The sequence below is a fragment of the Sparus aurata genome, chromosome 3 (assembly GCF_900880675.1).
Source record: "Sparus aurata chromosome 3, fSpaAur1.1, whole genome shotgun sequence".
NCBI lineage: Eukaryota > Metazoa > Chordata > Actinopteri > Spariformes > Sparidae > Sparus > Sparus aurata.
Window position 1 is genome coordinate 23,953,390 of NC_044189.1, and position 13,744 is coordinate 23,967,133.

Genomic DNA, 13,744 nt, shown 5'->3' on the forward strand with positions numbered 1-13,744 from the left:
TTTTTTTTGGCCCACCACCACCACCACCCCTCTTCGGAGGACAGCCTTATCTCTTTATTCAAACATAGGTATACAACCAAATAAAATTTAAAAAATGGTTTAAGTAGCTCTGAAACCCACACATATAGATATTTAATGATAGTTGTAGTCAGTGTGTGTGTTAAGAAGAGACACTGTGCAATAAACTCTTTGTTTACTTGGCTGTCATTCATGTGAAATTGATTGACAATGTTTTGTCATTCCTGTGAAATGGATTCAGTGCAGTCAATAAATTCTGAATTTCTTCAGTGACACAGATATCGTGATGTATCGAGGATGAAATTTCTTGCAATATATCGATTATCGCAGAATCGCTGTATCGTGATATTATCGTTATCGTGGGCAAAATATCGTGATAGTATCGTATCGCGAGGTACCTGGTGTTACGCAGTTGTCAGGTATACACTGGTTGCAGTTCTTGCCCCACAGAGCCGCAGAAGTAACACTGCACTTGCAACGTGAAAAAAGAGTTGAACAACAAGAAGAATGTGGGGGATTTGCTGTCAAACAAAAAGCAAAAGCACCCATTTGGCAATATTTCGGGTTTAAAGCCAATGCAAATAGAGAACCTGATAACCTGAAAGTCGAGGAGCCTGTCGCCTGCAACTCATGTTTCACCAGTACTATGCTTTTAATGCGAAGCTGCAGCTGCTTGAAATGTTCATTTTGCATTAGCAGTTAATTAACACAGTACTGTACAGATAGTGAACGTCTCTTCTTGTGAAAAGCCTGGTGTACCGGGTGTTGTCACAAGCTCACTGGTTGGTGGGAAACTTGCGACACTGCGGCAGTCCTAAGGCAATTTATGCCGAATGTCTAATGGGATAATTGACGACGTTTTATATCCAAAAGGTCAAAGGTCAGCTTCACTGTGACATCAGGATGGTCTGCAGAAACACTTTGCTGGCCATTATTAAAACACTATAACTCAGGAACCGAGGAGGAGACTGTGACCATATTTCACATTTGTTCATATACTGAATTGGTGACTCTAATATTGGGTTCCCACCTTGAAACTGTGATTGTACTCCAAGAGGATCCAAAAGTTCTTTGCATACTTAAAAAACCTCTCCACTCCTGAATCTGTGTGTGTCTGAGATTTAAAATCACAGCGGGCTACTGCATGACACCCCGCTGTCAAATTCCACGAGAGAGCCTCCTCGTCGGGTGATGTAGCAGAGGAGGTGTGTATGATCGTTTGCAGGAATGGTCGGAGCCGCTTCACATGCTCAACGGGCAGCGCTCCTCATTCCTTCACCAATAAAGGGCTGCTGACAAACGCACTCACACACGCCCTCACGCTGGTGTGGATGTCAATCTCCAGTGCAATTACTTTTACTGACGCTATTATTTAAAGAGTTGTATCCTTTCTAGGAAAAAAACCCCATTAAACTTCCATTCATTTTGTTTGTTTCCAGCTCCTCCAAATATGTTACGTTATTGCCGTTACGCGTGTCTTTTATCGTTGTGTTTCATTTATTAACGGTCCTCATTTTGCTTTCTGTCTCCCCTTCAGGTGTACCAGGGCCTTGACATCATTACCAACAAGGTGACAGCTGAGGAGCGCGCCCAGTGCAAACATCACATGATCAGCTTCGTGGACCCGCTAGTTAGCAGCTACACGGTGGTGGACTTCAGGAACAAAGCCCTGGCTCTGATATCCTTTCCTGGAGACGCGCTAACGCAGGGGAACGATATTTTCCTCAACACTCCTCTCAATTTGTTCATATCGCCTCTCTCACACGCTCCCTCAGATTATTAAGTAGTGACTGCAGGGGAAGAATTCACTCCATCTGACTTCTCCTAATTGGTCTGGAGGTGTGTGCTCAAGTAGAAGGAGCTCTGCGATGTCCTCGTTTTGTCGGCGCGTCTCGCCGCAGATGTTGCACTGAAAATGAGAAGAGAGAGATCACCGGAGACGATATTTTTAGAGGAGTCTGTGTCTGTAATGCGTCTCCATGCGCACACACACACTTTGGGCAGTCACACCCTCCCGCAGACACCGGCCGTCACACAGATGTGGAGAGAGGAGGCGATAACTAGAGATGGTATTAATAGATCAGGAAGGCATGCACACACACACACTCTCTCCAGTGCGGCGAGGGGATGCGGTAGCTCCAAGAATAGGCTCAGTGCAGCGCCAGCCCGCTGCTGGTGGGAAGAGGGAGAAATGGAAAGAGGTGAATACAGATTAGGAGGGATGGAAGCAGCGTGGACGGTTTTTAAACTGTAAGGCAGGAAAGAGAGACGAAGGAGGGGAAAACAGGAAGGAAGGGAGTGTGCGTTAGTTGGAGAAGGCTGACGGGCTTGAGAAGTCTGAAGACGCAGGACTTAATGGCTCATCACCAGCTATCAATCCTTCACTCAACATGCCACTCGCATAAACACCCCTCCATCCAAACCCCTCTGGTTCTTTGTCTTTTATTGCTTTCAATCTTCCAGCCCTCTTTCTGTTTCTCCCCCCCTCAGTTTTCCTCACCGCTTGTCAGCGATCACGCTCGCTCTCTTTCCTGCCTCCTGCTCCTTTCCTCTGCAAACACACTGATGCAGCCCTCTCTCTCTGGTGTGTGTGTGTGAGAGAGAGAGGGGGGGGGGGAGGAGAGGTGAGTGACGATGGCTGATGGGCCTTTATCTTGTTTCAGTGGTTATTTGATTATCCCCGAGTAGAGACGGTGGGCGGAGGAGGAGGTGGAGGAGGAGGAGGAAGAAGAGAGAGAGAGAGAGAGAAGGAAAGGTGCAAGATGAGGGAAGATGCGACAGAAGAGCAGAGAGTGAGTGTGGAATAAGGTGTGGCTCTGTCTGTGTGACCGTGGAAGCTTTAAATAAATTCCAGCAGTAATGTTTTTATGTTGGCTTGGGGGGTGGGCTGCTTTTGCTGCAACTAATGATTATTTTCTTTGTTAATTAATTAGTAATTATTAAGTCCTGATCTGATCTGTCAAATCTGGGGGAGAAAATGTGAAATATTAACACCAAAGTGTCCCTTCTTCTCAAATTGAATGGTTTAAATTGCACGTTTGGACCAACTAACAATTCATCAAGCTGACCATTATTACACAGAGATTCTCAGCCTGTGACCCCTCAAGTGGGTCACAGCACAAATGAGAGGGGCCACAAGAAGATTAATGGGGTGGCAAAGAACAAAAACCATAATCCAGCTTCACAAATCCCAATGCTTCTTTTATTTGCCTGGTTTTCGGTATGTGAAATACTGGATGATTTAACCTTGTTACGTCTGGGGGGTTTATTCAAATGACACGAGGTGAACACTCGTGACAAAAGGCGTGACAAGCAGACAATGCTCTGCTTGAAGGGGGCACATGCCAAAAGGGCTGACAACCTCTGTCATAGAGGGCAGAGATGGCAAATCTTCACGTTCACCAAAAATAACTCCATTAATCAGGTATCAGAATTGCTACAGAGCCAATCACTGTCAATTGACGAACCAATCAATCGCCTGATTGCTTAAGCTCCAGTTCACTCAGTGGAATTGTCCAAAGCTCACTCTAAACGTCTTTGTGCACCAAATCCTATTTTTTTTTTCTGAGTGCAATATTTTTTTTCATTCCGTCATCTGATAAAAAAAAAAAAAAAGAAAAAAGTTGTGCACAGAAACCTTGTGCACTGAGTCTGATTGGTTAATTATTCCATCCGTTGTGAAAATTAACAATGGAGTTGTCAAGCAGGTGACGCGTTAGAGTCGTTAACCTGGAGATATTCAGACCACATCACGGTCAGCAGTCCTGTGATCATTCTGTTTTCTCACACGTTTCTTTCTTTGGATTGCTCTGAAGAAGTCGGTGTGTAAACACAATTGACACGGCATTAGGTTGTATATGTTATTACAGGTGAAGCATTTTTCCGACGGGATAAAAATAGGCTTGGCGTGTGAAGGCCTGAGGAGTGTATCATCGTGTCAGCCACAGTGTACTCAGTTAGCGTAAATACTGACAAGAAGAAGAAAGAAGAGTCAACATACTGCTGCTGTCGTCATCTTTATAATGTCGCAGCCTATCATTTTCTTGATTTGACCGCTCTGTTGAGGCTTTTCCTTAACGGGCAACAAGATCCAGCATGCTGCGGCTTCTGGCTGATTTTCTTTTCTGAATCCCTGTTTGCTGTTTCGCGGCACTTCTGTCGTGAGATTGTTAGATATTCCGAACTCCCTCTGAAGATGTGGCTGCCAACCCAATACGCATTCATATTGACTAGCTTTTTTTTCCCTCGTCATTATCCAGGGAGCTGTAATTTTCAGAACTCCCTCATTCCGCGTGTCTGCTCACTTGAATGTTTGCCATTATTTGAACATTTCGTTTCCACTCGGAACGCTCGTGAAGTCAAAGAGGCCAATAACGCAATCAGTCTCATCTGGATTCTCACTGTATTCCCGAATGTGCTCATAATATTCAACCATTCAATAAAAACTGTTTAAGCAGTAAACATAAATAGCCAGAGGAGATGAATGCAATTCAGCGAAATGCGACTGGCAGACTCTCGCGGCCACCGATTGAATTAGAGGAGGCTGGAGCTGTTTTTATGCCGTCAAGGTGCGAGCGATCAACAGGTCATTTCGGAACGGTTTCCATTTTTGAGCAGTCATGCAAAACTGTCACAAAAGCAAGTTAAATCGTATTGCAATTGTTCGTATTCCCTACATGTGCATGTCAGTTTCCTCCTTGACACTGTCCGACATAGATGACATGCACAGCAGAAACAAACTGCCAGTCATTGTCGGAGGAACAAACTATTACATTGAGTCTGTGCTGTGGAGAGTCCTGCTCGGGGTGAGTGTCGTACATGTGGGTATTTTCTATGCTTTTCTGACACTGTGTGTCTAATTTATTATGTAATTTGTATCCATCTTCACAGTGTTTTACCACAGTGTTTTACCACAGTGTTTTACCACAGTGCTGCTTTCTTGAAAAGTGTGACTTAGGTTTAACTTCTCAGTTGCAAAGAAGTTAGTTTTAAGGGCTGTAACATTGAATGAAAATTATGTGCATTTCTGTTTTTTGTTTTCTATTTTTTACTTATGTCTGCTGCGTTATTTCTGACCCAAAGAAATGATATAGGATATATTAATATGTTAAGGATTCTAAGAAGGAGCACTTGAGGGCAACTTTAATGTAATAAGTGAAATGTGTCTCTCAGCAGGAGAACGAGGAGTCAGGGGATGGAGGTGATGGGGCCCCAAACAGGAAGTTGGAGTTGGAGAAACTTGGAGGAGCGGAGTTGCATAAACGGCTGGCGGAGGTGGACCCCAAAATGGCCGCCATGTTGCACCCAAATGACAAACGCAAGATAGCAAGGTGATGCAGCTGGCACTGTCCTTATTTGTGTTACACTGGATATCTAGAAGGTTTTGTGACGTATTTGTCGAGGGAACTTATTGCGAATTGATCAGTTTTAACTAATTTATCAAAAACAACTCACATTAAATTATATGACATTAAATTAGCCAGCAGTTTCATCCAAAGAAACTTAAGATACGTTTATTCAACCATGTGGATACAATCCGAAAAACTGCTAACTACTAAAAACTAAATTGCTTCAAGTGCTAAATTTAGAACAATAGGAGAGGGGAACTTGTTTTACTTGTGCCAGCAAATTATATTAAACAGCATAAGCATATCTAGGAAAAGTTAGCTACTCAAATTAATCTATTTTTAGTTATCGTGAGCTAATTAAATGCTAATAAGCCTACCTTGCTAAAGTTATTGGTCCGTGTTAGCCATGTTTTGTCCAGCTAACTTGTTTTTTTTGCTAGCTAGTTAGATAGCTAATGGCAAAATAATCACCAACATTAGACCCTGGTGATACTACGAGCAGAGTTTCATGTTGCGTCGAGCTTTCTTAGTGTTTTAAAATTAGCGATTTTGATGCTAGCATCAGAGTGCCCACGCACCCCATTGAAAATTAGCTTGCCCGAAAACGAAACTACGGTAAATCTTAAAAGTGCCTCTTTCTTCGTAATTATACATTTACACAAAGATTTGACTCATATTCAATCGGGCGACCATGGCTCAGGTGGTAGAGCGGGTCGGCCTATGTTCGGAGGGTCGGCGGTTCGATCCCCGCTCGGCCAACTGCATCATGGTCGTTGTGTCCTTGGGCAAGACACTTCACCTACCTTGCCTCGTGTGAATGTGTATGACTGCTGTATGTTTGAGGTGGTGGTCGGAGGGGCCGTAGGTGCTGAATGGCAGCCACGCTTCCGTCAGCCTGCCCCAGGGCAGCTGTGGCTACTATCGTAGTTTACCACCACCAGTATGAATGCGTGTGAATAAGCGACTTTGGGTCATTGAAAAGCGCTATATAAATAAAATGAAATAATAAAAATAAATAAAATAAATGAATAAAGCCTTGGTTGCTTTTTGGCGAGAGTTTCACCTTAATATACTTTTTTTGGGCCTTGTTAACAACTAATAGTCCAAGAGTTAGTTGCTAGCTAAAGGTAGCCAACTGGCTGTTGGTGCCTGGAGGTCTGTTCTTGGTCTTGATCTTATTTGTATTTTTTTTTCTGCTGCATGATGTGAATTCATGTTGCACTGCAGCACAATACTGTGCTTTTGGAATTTACTTAATAATGCACTTCTGTTTGGATTTGTAAAGATGTTTGTTTCTTACAACGTCCAAAAGCAGTACAAACAAAGAGTTCAGTTACATTACCACCAGATGTTTAATTTAAAACTGAAGCTAATGTCAGCACAATAAAAACAGATGCACATTGGTTCCATTGTTCGATATGAAACTTTTGACTTTGTCCAAATGAAATTGCATTTGAAAGTCCAAACAGGCGTAAGGTTCTAGTACTGCCACATGTGTTTTATGCAAGCACCTCAAGCCTCTTTATAAGAAAAGAAAGGAAAAAATCATCCGTTCACCTCTTGGATAAAAAGAATACATTTATGTGTATAATGTTTGTTGGTGTGTCTTAACTGGTTGGTGGCTCACAATATTTTCCATTTTTCTCATGTTCTGTATGAGGTCCTGAAGGGCTCTTGCTCAGACTGACGGTCACAGTATATGGCCTCCACCCAGTCTGTGCTGACAGGACGAGTGTCTGTTTACACACACACACACACACACACACACACACACACACACACACACACACACACACACACAGCTTGATGAGTAGCAGTCAGTGCACTCAGGTCTTTTGTGTGAGCAGGTTAGGTTACTCTGTTCTTCTGGATGACAGAAGACGACAGGAATCATATTTTCCTCATAACCTCAGAGTGCAGCGAGGCACGGCTAAAGAATCCGGCTCCGATTGAATCTCAACATCTCACAAGTGTGTTTAACCCAGTCTGAATCTTGGCTATACAAACATAGTGTTGCATCCAGCTTACTATCTTGTTTCTTTGTGGTTTAGATCTCCCATTGTTTGATCATTGTTTTTTTTTTTTCACTCCCGTCTTTTCTTTTGAATTTATTGTTGCAGCTGTGGTAATCATTTAGACTACACCCAAACACTAACTAAATTTATGCCTCCGAAGGGGGGCTGGAGATTTTCATTTACATTGGATTTAACGGATGAGTGGATGGTTTACTCATCTAATCTCAGTTTGCCCTCCGAGGCCTGACATACAGGGAATGGGATGTATAACTCATCGTATGCTGGAGATCGTAGGAGCTGGAATCAAACCCAAAAAAAAAATCGCTGAAAAACATTTGTTTGGATGTCTGCACAGAGTCCCAGTGGAAAATGTGTTTTATTTAACCACAGCATGTCTGTTTGTGTGTTTGTTAACTCCAGGAGTCTTCAAATCCACGAAGAGACAGGCGTCCCCCACAGCAGCTGGCTGGAGGAGCAGAGGGGGCAGGAGGGAGGCGGTGGACTGGGGGGGCCGCTGAGATACCCAGACCCCTGCATCTTCTGGCTGCACGCTGACATGGACGGTAAGGAGGGAGGATTGTGCGGAGTTTCATTTCGCTGTTATTGCTATTTATCAAAACAACAGAAATGGACATGTCGATTTGGGAGCTTCAGTGCAGCATGAAATAACTGTTTACGTGCGTCTGTCTTATTTCTGCCGCTACACTTGTTATATTTCTCCCTCTGTGCTCCCATCCAGCTCTCGACATGCGGTTGGATGCCCGTGTAGATGAGATGCTGTCTGCTGGACTGATAGAGGAGCTCAGAGACTTCCATGTCCGCTACAATCAGCAGAAAGTCCAGGATGACAGGTAGTTTATCAGCAGCCAAACATCATCCTGTTCATCATGGATCAATTATCTGTTGTGGTGTACTATGGAGGATTTCCAAAAAAGCAATTACTGACTTGATTTCAAAAGTAATTCCTTTTTAATTACCACTTATGGCCCACTAGAAGTGTGTGATGGTGTCTCTCTCTACAGAGACTCTGCTCTCTGCCTGTATGTTCTTATTTTTTCCTGGTTTCCCCCAAACAAAGCAAAATGCATTTCTAAGGAGCCCCCACACTAATAACAGTGCAAGGCTGGGACTTTATAGAAACGCAGCAACCAGGTTTCATCACTGTCTCGTCTCCCTCCTCTGCTCCTTATGTGTTATGAGTGTATAAGGAGCTGCAGGTCTGTTTTTCTGTTTGACTGAGGGCGGGGCAAGGTGTGGCTACGCACACACACAGAGCAGAGAAGTCACATGCAGTGATTACCTATAATTGATGCTTAATATACATTTCACTTCTGTTACATTGCTGAGGAAGTTGCCTCAGAGAATTATATGCACTTTCATGTGTGCTATGCTAGTAGTGGCTAATATATGTTACATTTAAGATCACGAAGAGGCTTCAGAGGTCTGGTAATCAGGCCTCTTTCTGACTCCGCACCCCCAGATTTAAAAAATCTGCAAACTTGACCGACAATTACTCAACTGATATCACTTGAGTCTCTCTGCCGCTGCCTCTGGGGCTTGATACAGATTTTTTTATACAACGGATTTTTACTGCAAAATCAACAAAAATCCAAATGGGATGATAAACCTGTTTTGTGGGCCAAAAGCGTATGTCATACTTGGCTTTAGCCCTGCCGTCTTTGTTAAGGAGCGTTACGAGTTCGTCTGAGGGTTCAGTGTCCGCGCAGCAAGTCAAACATTACATTCTCATCCTCCTATCTAAATTAATGATCCAGACAGTCAGTCTGGACCCAGACTTAACTCCTTTCTTTAATATAACCAGGGCAATAGGAGTGAAGTGAACTCTGTCAAGCAGCCATCCAGTTATTTATTCTCCTTCCCAGTCTGACAGGTCACTGTGTTCTGTGCGCTGTCGTTTCCCAAAGGCCTGGAGCCTATTATAGACACAGCCCACACTGTTGCGAGTTTAGTTCAGATGGGACTGATATTTCTTTAGGATGTCCAGTGATTATTAATAATTGCAGAGATAAGCCCCTGCTGCAGGACATTACCACAGCCAGGGGAGTCTGGTGATTGGTGCTTATTACCTCAGGCCCGCAGGAATTTTCTCCCACACTGAATGGACATCCTGGTGGCCCTGGAACAAATGATTTACAGCGATATTTTGTCTCTTAAAGATGCTTTTCGACGATAACAGTCAAGACTCTCTTCTTGCCTTTCTCACAATGGATAAGTTGTCCCCGGCATTTATTCTAACAATAACCACATGACCAGGAGCACATTAGAGCGACATCACTCTATTAGTGATATGGATTGACTGTTTCCTGTTCAGTGAGCAAAATGAGTCCCATTAAAGTAAGGATTTTATGTGTCCTGTGTTGTGCCATGAAATGTGTATCAACATGTTTGTTGGCTTCACTAATAGCTGAATCAGATACAGTATGTGAACACTGCTGTGGGTGTCTCTTGGCACCAGATATTGATATTGTATGTGTGGCGGGGTGTGGCTGCGGGGAGTTGATGCATCGGTGGAACGGTGCCCAGGAAGCTGCCAATTCCATTCTTCCGTCCCTTCTTTCTTTCATCACCCCATCCCACCTCATCAACCAGCAGCCTCCTCCTCCTCCCCACACCCTCTCTTCCCTCCGTCTCCTTCCATCTCTGCCACTATTGCCCTCTCAGCAATCTGATCACCCGAGCACTTTGCCCCTCCCTCCCTCCTCTGTTCGTCTGTCTCTCTCTCCTTTACCCTCATGTTCCAGGCTGGCTGCTGCGGCCAGACATCAAGGTCAAATCTGTCCCTCCCTTCCTCCCTCTCTTCCTCCCTCCCTCCCTCCCTCTCCTCCTCTGTCTTTCTTTTTTCTCCCTCCATTGACTCTACGTTTCCTGCACTCTGTCGCTATTCTCAAATTTCTGTCTCTGCCCGTCTCGCCAGATTTATTTTTGTTCTTTCCTCTCCTTGTTTCGGTTACAAGAGTGAGTTACGGACCAGGAATAGTCGTTATTTTTTGTTAATTAGAATGTTTATTCGACAATGTGTCAAAGAGGAAATTAAACCACTCCACAAAGAGAAGTAAGAGATGTCGGAAACAAAAAATATAATGAAACGAGTCTATAAATCTTTATGTTTGAATTCTTCACATTTCACATTTTCAGTTTGATGACCTGAAACCTATCAGATTTAAACAATCTGCCAACGATTAAGAATGTGCATATTATTGTCAACAATGAAGTCTGTGATGTCATGAAGCCCATGGGAACATGGAAGAAGCTCTCCATAACTGTATTGAAGAATTTATTAGGAATGTAAACAAATGTGAATACAACATTTGGATATGAATAGATGGTTATGTCCCCTGTTCTCTCTATATCAGATTGGAAATCATTGAAAAAAAACCATCAAAACTTTTTCTTGAAGTATCAAAATAATGCAGTTCTTGTTGTCTCTATAGCACAAATGGGAACTGCTTGTAGCCAAAGCAGCTCGAGCTATAGGCTAAAAAGAGAGAGGATGGTGGACCAATCATCAGTGACTTCTTTTTCTTTGCTTGAACCTGGATTTGTTGGGCAGTTTAATGGTGTTATCTACATCTTAAGAGACTGATTTGAGCTTTTCATTCAAAAAATAATCTTCCCACTTCAGACGAACTTTCTGTTCATCTTACTCTCTTCATGCTGTGAGCGTAACGTCATGTTAAATCATGTTATATGAAACTCTGATGTATTTTCCCTCAGTTGTTACCCTCCTGTTTTATGTCCACTTATATTTTCCACCTGGACCATTAAAAGTTTAACAGCCTAAAACAGAATCCTTAAAATATTTGTCATTCATACATTTTTTGGCAGCTAAGCTTGACTTTTTTTTAGTGTATCATTATGAAGTAAAAGCTGGTTGCACATTGTAATGGTTCCAGAATAATGACACCATCCGCGTTTAGATTGGCTCCCTATAAACCTCACTTTGACTGTACAATTTAGTCTGCAGCCGGCCAACAAAATCCAGTCAGGCTGGCAGCCTGGCGGCATTTCTATCTGCCTTCATGTCTCAGTTATAGACTAAATGAATGGATAAACTGGCATTTCTTCCTGTGTTGGTGTGAGGAAAAAGGAAACGATCCAGTTATGAACAACAATAACACCACTTTGAAATGTTAAGAGGGCGGATGTTGTCTGTTTCCACTGACAGTATATGTTAATGAGGAGTGTAAAGATCCATAGTGAACACATGAAGCCATTTAAAGTGTTTTTTTGGGCCTTTTATGGCTTTATTGATAGTACAACTGCGGAGGGTGACAGGAAACAGGGAGAGAGAGAGGGGGACACGCAGCAAAGGGACCCAGGCCGGGAGTCGAACCCGGGTCCGCTGCAGAGCCTCAGCACATGGGACGCCCGCTCTACCAACTGAGCTAAACGGGGCATTTCTAACAATGTTTGGTATAGATCTCAGGCCCACCTTAGGTGTAAATTACGAGTACTGATATTTTTGTGAAATAAGCAGATACAGATCAATGTTTTGTTGTACATGCCTGATGTTTATGTGTGCACAATATCAGCTATTCCACATACCTGACACCACTATGTTACATTTAATACAGGTGCAGACTTGATTTTTCTACTGCTGAGTCACAGGTGAACTCTGTTATATTTGAAATCGGTGCTTATCAACGAAAATGTTCAGGTCATCGAACGATTATGGAGCTGTTACTAAAATCTGAAAAGGTACCGCTCGTCTAGAACAGGCAGAAATGCTCCGATCGTGCTGATATGGTCTGACATTGATGGAAACGTTCTGTCTCTACTGTCTGGAGAGGTAACCAGTGGGCCTCAGCCCAAACCTGATGTAACTCCGGTCTGGCTACTGAGTCCCAGCACCCGTGGGTCCCTCTGCCAGTGCCTTTCAGTTTTTTTAATGTCATTCTGTCACTTTGTACCCCGAAGGGCCTCCCATCTGCTCAGACCAATATTCTTTGTTCAGGGAGGGAAGGAGAGATAGAGGCGGAGGAGGAGAAGGTGAAATGAGTCACCACCGGGTGTCTAGAAATGTCAAGTTGGAGACGGAAACTTTTTTTTCAGGCTTATTGATGGATAATGTTTCATTCTCTCCTCTCCTCTCCTCTCCTCTCCTCTCCTCTCCTCTCCTCTCCTCTCCTCTCCTCTGCTCCCTCCAGTCAGGACTATCAACATGGGATTTTCCAGTCGATCGGTTTTAAGGAGTTTCATGACTACCTGACCGTTCCTGAAAGCAGCACCCAGCAGGAGAGAGACACGCTACTAGACAAAGGTCAGAGAAATACCTGATCAAAGTCACAGAGATGGATTTGGATCCATCAGTCGGTGGACTGGTTGACTTATCAACCAGAAGAATCTATTTAAAGATTTTCCTGCTGCCTGCTCATCATCTATAACGGCCTCCTTTTAACTCCGTGCAGGTATAGAAGCTTTGAAGATGGCGACGAGGCGTTACGCACGCAAACAGAATAAATGGGTCCGAAACCGCTTCCTTAAGCGTGAGTAGCCTTCACCCGACTCATCCAGAGTGTGTGTGTGTGTGTGTGTGTGTGTGTGTGTGTGTGTGTGTGTGTGTGTGTGTGTGTGTGCGTGTGTGTGCATGTGTGTGTGCAGTTCCTTAGCAATCAGCACTCTCTTTAACAAGATGGGATTCATGCAGTCCATTAGACACACAATAAGCCTCTCAGACACCGTATTGTGTTCCAGGGTACAGAGTGTAGCGATGGTGTGGGTGTGTGTTTGTGTTGTGTTTATGTTCATCAGTCTGTGTGCACAGCAGGACTCGGGCGATGCCACTTTCAAAACTATCATTACCTGAGGTGTTTTTTTTTCTTTTCTTGTTTTTTTTTTTTCTGTGCAGCCAGCATGCTTTACCAACCCAGGGCTAGCTTAGCATTAAGACTGTTTAAAGGGAACAAAATCTGCCTGCATGCATCTAAAAGAAAGAAATTGTGTGTTTCATCAGTGGAAAAAAAGTCCTTTTTACTGCCGCAGCATAGGCGCTTTGCTTTACCAGATTTGTTTTTTACACCAAGCGAAAAAAGAGCAGCATAATGCCACCCCGATGTGTGATTTACAGATAGCATGACGAGCATAATTTGTTAACACACATCGTCGGCGTCTAAGGACTCCCAGACTTTGTTTTCACTAGTTAGCTGCTAACTGCTGATATCTGCTTTTTAAACCTGCAATATGTAGAATTGTCCACTTGTTGTATTCATACTATCAACAAATATGGAGCAGCATATCACAAGAGTAACCGCCACCTCCTGCCAGCTATAGCTGCCTTTAGCTAGTTAGCTCAGTTAGCCGTGCAACTAGCAGTCCGGGCTTGGAGCTTAGCGCGCTGGAAAG

The 13,744-nt window shown here is 43.5% G+C and overlaps 1 protein-coding gene across 3 annotated transcripts in view; it reads left to right on the plus strand.

Moving 5' to 3' along the window:
* Window positions 1-13,744, plus strand: part of trit1 (tRNA isopentenyltransferase 1) — a 46,799-nt gene that overhangs the window by 19,481 nt on the left and 13,574 nt on the right. Inside the window, exons 2-8 of one of the 3 annotated variants that reach the window (XM_030412936.1) lie at window positions 1,556-1,696; window positions 4,731-4,823; window positions 5,194-5,348; window positions 7,802-7,944; window positions 8,121-8,232; window positions 12,550-12,662; window positions 12,811-12,888. In XM_030412936.1, coding sequence (XP_030268796.1) covers window positions 1,556-1,696; window positions 4,731-4,823; window positions 5,194-5,348; window positions 7,802-7,944; window positions 8,121-8,232; window positions 12,550-12,662; window positions 12,811-12,888 — 835 coding nt within the window. Of the gene's footprint in view, window positions 1-1,555; window positions 1,697-2,759; window positions 2,811-4,707; window positions 4,824-5,190; window positions 5,349-7,801; window positions 7,945-8,120; window positions 8,233-12,549; window positions 12,663-12,810; window positions 12,889-13,744 lie in introns of those variants that run through there. The other 2 variants (XM_030412935.1, XM_030412937.1) reach the window with 2 other exon arrangements.